Genomic DNA, 12,809 nt, shown 5'->3' on the forward strand with positions numbered 1-12,809 from the left:
CCATGAATATGTGCGCATTCATTTTTTATATGGCAATACTCACTGCACTGCATGCGTCCAAAAAGCCAAAATTCACTGATTAATTTTTCGTAAAATATGTTCATTTCAGAGACTACATGTTAGTCAAGTAGAGATCCTTCTGCCGTTGTACCAGTAGAACACCGCTGCAGAAACGCTAACTGTAAGTAGTTGTTCAGATAGCAGTATCAATTTCAATATCCTTTCGCGGATTAACAATCGCCATTTTGCGGAAATTTTCCTATCCCCCTCTACCGATTATTGAAATGAAAACAAATGCACATGGTCAGCACGTTGCTAGGTAAGAAACTGAATGACAACATTTTCAGGAACATATTCCATTACAATTTATGGGCCACTATTGGTTTAACATGCCTTACACACGCACGCCTTCGCATCAGCGTTCCCTGCACGCTGCGACCGAGTCACTTGCGCAGGCGGCCCACTGAACGAGGCTATCATATTGGCGGGGATTCCCTGAGAATTCTGGAATCACAGTTGCGTGTGACACCAATACCTTTACTTGTAGGTATGAGTGGTGATATCATGTTTTCCTTGACACAACTGCCATTTGAAATCTGGCATGCACAGATTATATCTGAGTGACAATCCGCGACTTGTCATTTGCATGTACCACCCCTCACTGACAACACAGTAGATAGGAATCGTGACAGGTGTGGACTATCCCCAACATCGATCTTAGAAGCGGGTTTTTTCTAGTAAGACACGTGCATCTACGGACCTGTGTGGGCGATCGTGTGTCATTTTGATACACATCAGCCGGGTTCTGTGACATGTCACGTGTAAAAGAACCAGTGATAGTGTCTTTGTCACCTTTCTTCATGATGACACATTACCATAAACACAAAATTACCATATGCACACAAAATCATAATGACCGCTTATATCTTTAACAGTCATTCATATCATCAGACAAATATTATCAGTCTTAGGAAGGAATATTCTAAAGTCAACTTGCCTGGTACCAGTTTAATTAGAACTGGTGACTCATGATGGTGGAAAACATTTATAACAATTAATTAGGTAGAGGCAACTGCAGTGCCAGAAATCCACTGAGATAAACACTATGATGTAGGCTGTGAATGTTAATGAAATATGGGTACAGTGATGCAGATGTTATAGCAATATGTTGTGATTGCCAGATTCTATAGTTTGGAGTTATCTGTGGTAAGCCCCTTACGTGTTTGGCCTTCCGGTGAAATGATTACCATGTTTGCAAAACACTTTTCTGTTCATGTTAAAGGGAAAATGATACTGGAAAATTGATTGTTTGAAATTGTAATCTATTCAGTTTTTTAATCATTTATGGTAATTTAACTTTGCATTTAAGCACAGCATATCGCAAAAACTAATAATTCAGGGGTGGAAATAACTTTAAAATTGCTAGTGTACTCCGGTACAGTGGCACATGTAAAATCACTTGCCCAGATAATTTTTCCACTATACCAGCTGTTTTCTTGTTGATTTTTTACATAAAGAACATAATTAACATTGGAAAGTCAACTGGACACCGGTACAGTGTGATATACAAATTTGCTTGCCCGACAGAAAAAACACTGGACTCGGGCGTCGGGCAATGGGTTTTTTCCACTCCTGTAATTTATTCTTTTTCTTTATTGGTCCTGCTGCTGACAATTGCTTCACGCTTGCTGGAAAGAATGTTTGCTACTTGAAAGATCTTGTCACATCTCTTGCGTCATATCATGTTTACAATTGAATGACCTATGAAGGATGATCATTCTTCCCCAGTAATGGAGTTATCTGACTATATTAAGGTCCATTTTCCATTAAACTAGCTATGGACCTTATAAGTTATGTTTTGGCTGGTCTGAAAGTCTATTTTTGTAGTCCTATATCACATCACTAAATCAACATCTTGTTCATGAGCAACATCATTTACATGGGAACTACCATGCAGATTTTGCTTGTGTGCATCATTTGTACTTTTTGTAGGCCTGTAGGTTGCAATATTTTAGTGCTTGGTACAGGGATTTACAGGATGTGAACTCCTGCGTCCTATGCGCATAAAAATTGACAATGGACGCAGCAAAATTTATAAGCGCATCCACAGAGACTCAGAAAAAAGACCAAATACTTTTTGTAAAAATTCCAATCAAGTAACAATATGTTATCACTGAGTTTGCTACTAGCTAGTTTGGCATTTGCAATTTCATTACATTACTGTAACAATTAATGTGAGGATCATGATACACAGTACAATTACAGTATTGATAATAACATTTAAGTGTCTGGGACCCCCATTTTGTTGTCCATGACCCCTGAAAATATGAGTCCCAGGGACCCTCAAATACAGTACTCAAGGTAAATCCCTGTTGGTAGGTCTTGAATTATACTGTGACTCCCTCACTCACCCTTCTTTCTTCTCCCCACACACACTCCGTAGTCTGGGGCTTCTTGTTATACTGCCTTGTATTTGGCATTAAGCGGATAAAACAAGTATGTCTAGTACACACGTGAATAGTTTTGTATGCAGTGTTAAACCCAATTTCAACCCATGAAGATCCGGGTTAGAATTGGTCTTCAGCAACACATGCATATCGAAAGAGGCAACAAACGGGATCGGATGGTCAGGTTTGCTGACTTGCTTGACACATGTCATTGTATCTATGGATTGTCTGGTCCAGACTCTAGTATTCACAGACCAAGGGTAGCCCTTGAAGATCTGGGTGTGAATTGGTCTTCAGCAACCCATGCTTGTCATAAAAGGCGACTAACGGGATCGGGTGGTCAGGCACGCTGACTTGGTTGACACATGTCATCGTATCCCAGTTGTGTAGATCGATGCTCACGCTGTTGATGACTGGATTGTCTGGTCCAGACTTGAATATTTACAGACCGCTGCCATATAGCTGGAATATTACTGAGTGCGGCGTAAAACCAAACTCACTAACAGACCAAGGCCATATGGCTGGAATATTTCTTAGTGTGGTGTTAAACATCAGACAACAAAACAGAACAAGATACTTCTAAATGTCACTGTGTAGCGTTTGAATATTACCCAGAGAAGCTGGACCAGTTTATTACCTCGTGTATTTATTGTTTAACACTGCACACAGCAACAGTTCAGCTACAGACAAATTATGACTATGAGTGCGTAGTACGAAGCAAATAGGTGCCTAATTCTGTGTTTGGTTAAACAAACCAACAAAACACACACAAACCCATTTCACTGGGGATGCCACGACACATTGATGCATTGATACTTTCCCTAAGATGATACAATTATCGATACATTCAAAACTGTATCGATTTTTAGTTTTGAAAGTATCGGTTTAAATATGTTTATGTATTGTTTACAGTTTGCAATTGTATAATGTTTATTGAGTAAAAATTAGAAACTTTTTAATCTCTGAGAATAAAAAATGTTGATCTTTTCACAGACAATTATAAAATATGAAATATATATGTAACTACATTTACGCAATAATGCCGCGAAAATAGGTATCGTGATGCATTTCGAATTGTGACATGGGTATCTTGATGCGTATTGATTCATGAAACTCATGTATCGTGACATCCCTACACTTCACCACCCCTAAACTCCTTTGGGTTTATGTGTTCTGTCTCCAGGTTAGTGTAGCACCAGGATGGACCTGGGCCCTAATGCATCCTCCAGTATGCTGTCTAACATGTCCGGACTGAAGCTGAACTTTGAGAGCTTTGATGATGAGGTTTCAAAGGAGAGTAATGACCTCACTGTAGATGCAAGGTAAGGTGATGCTTAAAAAGTGGTATGTTTTTCACTTTCTATTTTTTCAAAGTTTGATTTCCCAGTTGGCCTTCCATGGAACACAGGTCGCCAGTGACACAAACATATTTTCCTGTATTGAGGCCAGTGCATGTCACAGTGTTGAGTCTGGGATGGAATAGTTCCCCTGTGTCTCCTGCTTGTTTTCCACTGGTGATCCTGTTGCAGAATAGGTACTCAGTACCACCTGTTTTCCATTGATGAATCTAGGGAAGTACATGACCCAAGTACCACATGCCTGCTTTCCAGTGCTGATTCTGGGGAGAATAATTCGCTAGTACCACATGCCTGCTTTCCAGTGCTGATTCTTGAGAGAATAATTCCCTGGTACCACATGCCTGCTTTCCAGTGCTGATTGTGGGAGAGAATAATTTCCTGGTATCACATGCCTGCTTTCAGTGCTGATTCTGGGAGAGAATAATTTCATAGTAGCACATGCCTGCTTTCCAGTGCTGATTCTTGGGAGAATTAATTCCCTGGTACCACATGCCTGCTTTCCAGTGCTGATTGTGGGAGAGAATAATTCCCTGGTACCACATGCCTGCTTTCCAGTGCTGATTCTTGGGAGAATAATTTCCTGGTACCACATGCCTGCTTTCAGTGCTGCCACATTCCTGCTTTCCAGTGCTGATTCTGGGAGAGAATAATTCCCTGGTACCACATGCCTGCTTTCCAGTCCTGATTGTGGGAGAGAATAATTCCCTGGTACCACATGCCTGCTTTCAGTGCTGATTCTGGGAGAGAATAATTTCATAGTAGCACATGCCTGCTTTCCAGTGCTGATTCTTGGGAGAATTAATTCCCTGGTACCACATGCCTGCTTTCCAGTGCTGATTGTGGGAGAGAATAATTCCCTGGTACCACATGCCTGCTTTCCAGTGCTGATTCTTGGGAGAATAATTCCCTGGTACCACATGCCTGCTTTCAGTGCTGCCACATTCCTGCTTTCCAGTGCTGATTCTGGGAGAGAATAATTCCCTGGTACCACATGCCTGCTTTCCAGTCCTGATTGTGGGAGAGAATAATTCCCTGGTACCACATGCCTGCTTTCAGTGCTGATTCTGGGAGAGAATAATTCCCTGGTATCACATGCCTGCTTTCTGTGCTGATTTTGGGAGAGAATAATTTCCTAGTACCACATGCCTGCTTTCCAGTGCTGATTCTTGGGGGAATTAATTCCCTGGTACCACATGCCTGCTTTCAGTGCTGATTCTTGGGAGAATAATTCCCTGGTACCACATGCCTGCTTTCAGTGCTGATTCTGGGAGAGAATAATTCCGTGGTACCACATGCCTGCTTTCCAGTGCTGATTCTTGGGAGAATAATTCCATGGTACCACATGCCTGCTTTCAGTGCTGCCACATTCCTGCTTTCCAGTGCTGATTGTGGGAGAGAATAATTTCCTGGTACCACATGCCTGCTTTCCAGTGCTGATTCTTGGGAGAATAATTCCCTGGTACCACATGCCTGCTTTCCAGTCCTGATTCTGGGAGAGAATAATTCCCTGGTACCACATGACTGCTTTCCAGTCCTGATTCTGGGAGAGAATAATTCTCTGGTACAACATGCCTGCTTTCCAGTGCTGATTCTTGGGAGAATAATTCTCTGGTACCACATGCCTGCTTTCCATTGCCATTTTCTGGGGTGAATAATTCTCTGGTATCATGTGCCTGCTTTCCAGTGCTGATTCTGGGGAAGAATTGGTCCCCGAAATACATGTATTCCAGTGCTGAATCTGTGTAAGAATATTGCTGGCTCATGATTAAATAATTTTTCGAATGTTTGTGTTTTTGGTTCAAATAAAGAATTGTGTTTTTGCAGCTTTCCATCCTCTGATGGCAACTTCATGGCAGGCAGCAGCGACATTGGAGGTGGTGAGTGTTTGTTTGTGACATGTTTTATGTCCATGTTGTGTCAGTGTGTGTTGAAGTATGTTGTCCTGTGTGTACGTACGTGTATCAGGGTAAGATTTCATTATTGTTCACCACCTCCACCAGTAGCACCCAGGTTGTAGCGAGTGAGTGAGTTTAGTTTTACGCCACACGCAGCAATATTCCACCTATATGGCGGCGGTCCGTCAATAATCGAGCCTGGACCAGACAATCCAGTGATCAACACCATGAGCATCGATCTGCACTATTAGGAACTGATGATATGTGTCAACCAAGACAGCGACCCTGTCACCTGATCCCGATAGTCGCCTCTTACGACAAGCATTGGTTACTGAAGATCAATTTACAGTAACACATGCTTGTCATAAGAGGTATCTAACAGGATCGGTGGCCAGGCTCGCTGGCCTGGTTGATGGCAACTTGCAGGTCTGCTTGCTGGCAGTGTTGACCTGAAAGGTTTCCTTGACAACATCACAGTTTCTGCTGAAATACAATGGAGTATATACCAGACCAAACTTGACATCTGAGTTTTTGTTTAAAACTAAGGCTTGCCACAATTTGAAGGACATTTTCCCGGACTCATGCTTAGCACCAGTAACTGGGGTTGTAGACATGATTGCAAAACATTATCACTACAACCAAATTGTTTTTGCCCATATTTGTGACATGTGGTGCTTAATGTCTCGATGTACAGTGTATGAATAATTGCATCAATTTCGTTATTGCAGGTCTATCAACAGGGGCAGGTAACTCCGTCGGAGAGACTGGAGATGGAGAGGTAAGACTCACTGTGAGCCTATTCTTATAAAAATGGCCTTTAAATACAGCATCTCATACTGATTAAGGGACATTCAGTTGTTGACAAACTATTGTTTACAGAAGTAATTATCTGAAAAAGTATTGTTATCCCCCGCAACGTGTTTTGCAGGGGGTATTAAAATGGACTCCGTCCGTCCGTCCGTTCACTTTTGTCTTTTCCGGAGCAGAACTCTAAAACCGTTCTCTATTTCTTCACCAAACTTGGCACATAGATAGATCTGGTGGTGTACTGGTGCCTTTTGGTAGTTTGTGAATTCTGAATAAAATATTTTTGGCCATTCCATGGCAACAATTTCGACTTAGACTGAAATTGGTGATAGTGCTCCTTTCTGGAGCAGAACTCTAAAACCATTCAATGTTTCTTCACCAAACTTGGCACATACATATATCTGGTGGTGTACTGGTGCCTTTTGGTAGTTTTGGAATTCTGAATAAAATATTTTTGGCGTTTCCATGGCAACAAGTTTGACTTAGACTGAAATTGGTGATAGTGCTATTTTCTGGAGCAGAACTCTAAAACCATTCAATGTTTCTTCACCAAACTTGGCACATACATATATCTGGTGGTGTACTGGTGCCTTTTGGTAGTTTTGGAATTCTGAATAAAATATTTTTGGCGTTTCCATGGCAACAAGTTTGACTTAGACTGAAATTGGTGATAGTGCTCTTTTCTGGAGCAGAACTCTAAAACCATTCAATGTTTCTTCACCAAACTTGGCACATACATATATCTGGTGGTGTACTGGTGCCTTTTGGTAGTTTTGGAATTCTGAATAAAATATTTTGGCGTTTCCATGGCAACAAGTTTAACTTTGATTGAAATTGGTGATAGTGCTATTTTCTGGAGCAGAACTTTAAAAACCTTTCAATACTCTCCTTCCACTTTTCTATATACACACCTAAGTATTTGACATAATCATAACTCGTAGACATAATCATGAAGAGTATTTTGCCATTGAGGGGGATATTGATGACTTTGTCTTCTTGTTTTATTGTTCATTGACCTGTTTACATAAGAGTAGCAATGTTGTGGTGCATATATGAAACGAAATACAAGATTACTGATACTCCATTAAATTCCATTCAGTACTCTAAATGTCATTTTAGGTTTTCCAGTACTCCTGTGTTGAAAAAATAAGGAGTACATACTCCTGAGGTTGAAAAATTATCTGGAGCCCTGCTAGCGGATATGGATATCATGATATCTTTGTGTTTCATTTGTCAGGTCACAATGGACTCTGTTCATAGTTTCTCTTCATGCTGTTACGAGAGCTAATTGATAAGTGATAAACTCTGTTTCTCACTTGTTTACCGTGGCATAGGTTATTTTACAGACGTATCACAGCATAATGATTTGCTCAGCTGGTTGTTTGTAGATATTCCTCTATGGCATCAGGGACGGTGGGGTGGCCTGGTGGTTAAAACGTTCTCTTGTCACGCCAAACATCCAGGTTCGATTCCCCACATGGGTACAATGTGTGCAGCCCATTTCTTGTGTCCCCTGCTGTGATATTGTTCATTTGTTGGAACATTGCTAAAAGTGGTATAAACTAAACCTCTCTCACTCACTCTGTGATATCAGGTAATGTCCACAAATGATTTTAGACTTTCAACTTATCTGTCAGCCATCACATCAAAGTGAGAGTCATGTGACAGACGTCAGATAGATCTAGTGTCATCACACAAACATACCTTTATGTAAATAGATGTCTGTAAATTGTGGGCTTTGTATGTCAGTTTTGCAGGCTGTAATGCGTACGATGAATGCTCTTTGCTTCTATTTGAATGCTATTTCCACAGGCCAAAAGGAAAGGTGGCTGGCCAAAAGGACGCAAAAGGAAAAAGAGTTTGAAAGACGTCAATGCTCCCAAACCAGCCCTTACAGGATACATCCGGTTCCTGAATGAACGTCGTGAGCAGCTGAGACAGGAAAACCCAAACCTGACATTCTCAGAGATCACGAAAATGCTAGGAGCAGAGTGGTCCAAACTTGGGGCTACAGACAAACAGGTTGGTGGAGTGGTCCAATCTTGGGGCTACAGATGAAAATGTTGGTTGGATGGTCCAAACTTGGGGCTACAGAGAAACAGGTTGATGGGATGGTCCAAACTTTAGGCTACAGATAAATAGGTTGATGGGATAGTCCAAACTTGGGGCTACAGACAAACATGGCTGATTGGATGGTCCCAACTTAAGGCTCCAAATAAATAGGTTGATGGGATAGTCCAAACTTGGGGCTACAGATAAAATGGTTAATGGGGTGGTTCAAAATGAGGACCACAGAGAAATGGGTGGATGGGGTGGTCTGAATTGAGGGCGACATGCAAAGAGGTTGGAGTGGTGGTTCAAACGGAGGGCTTCAGAGAAACAGCTTGGTGGGTGGCGTGGTCCAACATAAGTAATGTGTAGGCAGACAGGTGTGTAACCTGTGGGCATGTCATTCATAGTTCTGTATTGTTAAACAACCTGTATGATGTTGCTAGACCTCACAGTGATTGATTTTCCAGCGTTACCTTGACGACGCAGAGAAAGACAAAGAGCGGTATCTGAAGGAGATGGAGGCGTATCAGAAAACTGAGGCTTACAAGACCTTCAGGATGCAGCAAAAGAAGTTACGAGGTGAGCGTTTCCAGGTTATGCTTGTAGTTGCTAGGTTACAGTGTAGATGAGGGCCAGCTTGACATTGGGTTAGTGTATAGAATATATGATATATAAATAATTGGTTTGTATAACGCCGAATTCCAGCTAGACTGCTCATAGGTGCTTGCATATCACAGATAGAAGAAATAGGTCTTTAGTTGTCAGCAGAATGTTTCAAGGGTAGGAGCTAGTGTTGGGAATTAGTTGAAATCTCACAATTGATGATTGATTCATTACCAACGAACAATCATTGAAAATAAATTGGTAAGCGTCGTTTTTCAGATTTTCCGATCCAGGTTGTTATTGCAGATATGTAAAACATGATGCAACTTGCTACTTTAAGTGATGACTAATATATCATGAACATAAACTTCCCGGAGTCTTCAAGAAATATTCAGTCATGGCTTTTCAGTTAGTGATGTAAGTTTTCTAAGAATTAAACACGTTTTCAGGCCCTGACAACTTCCAATGGTATGTTCCATTATCAAGTATTTCAAAGACTAAAACAGTAGTTCCAAAATCGTTTATGTTCATTATGAGAAAACGTGATCGATTGCTTGGTCGTTTGGTCTCTGCGACCAATCTTCGATTATTTCAATTAATCGGAACACCACTAGTAGGAGCAGACTTGATGTTGAATGGAAGAATGTTCCAAAGGATTAGCTTGTAATTGCTAGGTTACGCTACAGGTGGTTGTGTGGAAACATGTTTCTTTTTATGCAGTGACCATTATGAGTCTGTGATAGTTAACACATCATGTTCTGACTTATTGATGATAATAGTAATCACAGGTTATAGACTGGGTGTTGATATTCATAAAAAGGTGTATAATTCCTAATATACTAGTAACCATGGTAACCCATGTGTTTGTAGGTGATCTTGGAGAAGAGACTGAGAGTACAGGGTTGAATGGATCATCTTTAGAGGTGAGTAAAGTCTATGTATGGCATGAAGAGACATCCACTGAGAAATTGTTAAACAGATGACATTGGTGGGAATACATTTGATAATTCCAGTTTCACTAATGTTTTTTCATGTTTCAGATGTTAAACAATGAAGAGGAGGAGAGTGGCACCTTTGACATCCCTATCTTCACTGAGGATTTTCTGGACCATAATAAAGGTAATCTTTCACTTAAATATTTGTTGGTGAAGCTGTGAATGGATTAATCAAAAGTTAATGTTGAAAAGATATCCGGAGTCAAGATCACATGTTATTTACATGTTTTAGTTTCAAGCTGCATGATCATAGCATTCCGTATTCTTTCAATAGGCGCTCCATTATTGGTCATTTTGGAAATTTTAAGTGTAGTGGTTTCTTTTGACCAGTGCGTGAAGCAGAGTTGAGGCAGCTACGGAAGCAGACAACGGAGTTGGAGGAACAGAATGCCATCCTCAGTAAACACATCGAAAATATGAAACATGCCATCGAGAAGCTGGAGATTGAGGCGGTGCAGCAACGGAGCACCAACATGGCGCTGCAGACTCACCTCGACAACCTGCGCACAACACTCACTACACACTTTGCCTCCGTGTCTCTCCCAGGTATGTAGCACAACACCTCGACAACCTGCGCACAACACTCACTACACACTGTACCTCTGTGTCTCTCCCAGGTGTGTCCCACAACACCTCGACAACCTGCGCACAACGCTCACTACACACTCTACCTCCATGTCTCTCCAAGGTATGTAGCACAACACCTGGACAACCTACACACAACGCTCACTACACACTGTACCTCTGTGTCTCTCCCAGGTATGTAGCACAACACCTGGACAACCAACACACAACACTCACCACTCACTGTACCTCTGTGTGTCTCTCCCACGTGTGTCCCATAAAACCTGGACAACCAACATACAACACTCACCACACACTTTGCCTCCCTGTCTCTACAAGGTTTGTCGCACAACACCTGGACAACCTACACACAACAATCACTACACACTTTGCCTCTGTGTCTATCCCAGGTGTGTCCCACAACACCTCGACAACCTACACACAACAATCACAAGAATTTGCTTCTGGCCTGTGTGTGAACGCTTGGGAACATCTCCATTGAAAACAAAGGCTGGATAACAATGAAAAGATACTATCAAAAATATCAAAACATTTGAACCATTTCTTAATATCAGAGCTCGTGTCCTATTTCAGGATCGGGGAAGACGCCATCTCTGGAGACGATCGACACATACATGGCCAAACTACACACCGTGATCCTCGACTCCCCTCAGGAGAATGAATCTCTCATAGCCACTGTTAGAGAAATAGTCGGAAGACTCAACATTGAAGGGTGAGTTTGTGACATGGAGTCTCACATTCCCTCACTTCAGCCATCAGGCCAGATAACTTCTTTGAGTGGCAGAGCGGTGGGGTAGCCAAGTGATAAAGCGTTCACTTGTCACACAGAAGACCTGGGTTAGATTCCCCACATGGGTACAATGTGTGAGCCCATTTCTGGTGTCCCCTGCGGTGATATTGCTGTATTGCTAAAGCGGTAGTAAAACCATACTCACTCACCCACTCACTCTTTGAGTGGCATGTTAGAAGTTTGGACGTACAATGTTCATAAAGTTTTGTCAATATCATTAGTCCAAAGTCTAGCGATATTCTTTTCAGTTAAGTAAGCTAAGCTAGTAATAGTCCATATTCCATCACTCATCTCCTCAAATGATACAAAGAACCCAGGTCAAGTTTAAGTGGTTTGGGGCAAAGATTGGATGATATTCAGTGACAGCCTCTATAATGTCAAGCGTAGAGGGACAGTGGAGTAGCCTAGTGGCTAAAGTGTTCCCTCGTCACGCTGAAGGCCTGGGTTTGATTCCCACATGGGTACAATATGTGAAGCCCATTTCCCCTGTTCCCTGATGTGATATTACTGGAATATTGCTAAAAGCAGCGTAAAACCACTCACTAAAGGGTAGATGTCCTGTATGTAATATCTTTATGGTTTATTTCAGTGATAAGTTATGACGAGAACAAGAAAAGTGTGTTACTGATGTTAGGACTTCTTGAACCGGTGCTTCTCCTCTGGATGTTGTGGACCCGGAGGACCTGGACCCCAGCATCTTCAGTTGGTACACAGTGTGAATAAAGTGATGGACCTGAACCAGAAGTGCAGATGCTGAGATTTGTAGTCCTATTCTTGTGAGGCTTCACTGTGATGTGATTAGCCAGATGTTTTGAGAACAAATGTTGAAATCTTGAACTGTGCTGCTCTTGACATTGAGCAGTGTTTGTCTTCATCTGACGACCACCACCACCACAGCAGCAGGGACACACAGGAACTAGATTTTCAAAGCTCTCCTAGTGTTAAAGTGGCCGTAAGTGCCATACATTAACATAAACTTACGACTATCTTAGTCTAAGAGAGCCTTGAAAATCTAGGCCCGGGTACTGATTGCATCAGAGAAGGAGTTGCTTGCAGTGACTCACCTGGTTGGTGGGGGCAGTGCAGTTAAGGGTGTGTGGGGAAGGGAGACTTGTATTTCATGAGGGAATGGGGGTAGCCTAGTGGTTAAAGCGTTTGCTCGTCATGCCGAAGACCCAGGTTAGATTCTTCACGGGTATGATGTGTGAAGCCCATTTCTGGTGTCCGCTGCCGTGATATTGCTGGAATATTGCTAAACGTAGTGTAAGACCATACCC

The 12,809-nt window shown here is 41.9% G+C and overlaps 1 protein-coding gene across 1 annotated transcript; it reads left to right on the forward strand.

Moving 5' to 3' along the window:
- The first annotated feature begins 221 nt into the window (after window positions 1–221).
- Window positions 222–12,267, forward strand: LOC124265053 (high mobility group protein 20A-like). Its single transcript, XM_046699848.1, has 11 exons — window positions 222–319; window positions 3,631–3,769; window positions 5,630–5,682; window positions 6,429–6,478; window positions 8,320–8,529; window positions 9,027–9,138; window positions 10,033–10,085; window positions 10,203–10,281; window positions 10,488–10,703; window positions 11,316–11,454; window positions 12,122–12,267. Exons 2-11 carry the CDS (start codon window positions 3,648–3,650, stop codon window positions 12,132–12,134), a joined length of 1,047 nt encoding a protein of 348 aa, XP_046555804.1. The 5' UTR covers window positions 222–319; window positions 3,631–3,647; the 3' UTR covers window positions 12,135–12,267.
- Window positions 12,268–12,809: the final 542 nt, after the last annotated feature.

Source organism: Haliotis rubra, unplaced genomic scaffold (genome assembly GCF_003918875.1).
Source record: "Haliotis rubra isolate DU_JTF1 unplaced genomic scaffold, ASM391887v1 Scf96, whole genome shotgun sequence".
Taxonomy (NCBI): Eukaryota; Metazoa; Mollusca; class Gastropoda; order Lepetellida; family Haliotidae; genus Haliotis; species Haliotis rubra.

What these genes read in the sequence shown, in the direction of transcription:
- LOC124265053 (XM_046699848.1), top strand. Translation starts at nt 3,648, where the DNA reads ATGGACCTGGGCCCTAATGCATCCTCCAGTATGCTGTCTAACATGTCC. An exon ending in TTTTCTGGACCATAATAAAG is followed by an intron (nt 10,282 to 10,487) that starts GTAATCTTTCAC and finishes TCTTTTGACCAG; the next exon opens with TGCGTGAAGCAGAGTTGAGG. An exon ending in TGCCTCCGTGTCTCTCCCAG is followed by an intron (nt 10,704 to 11,315) that starts GTATGTAGCACA and finishes GTCCTATTTCAG; the next exon opens with GATCGGGGAAGACGCCATCT.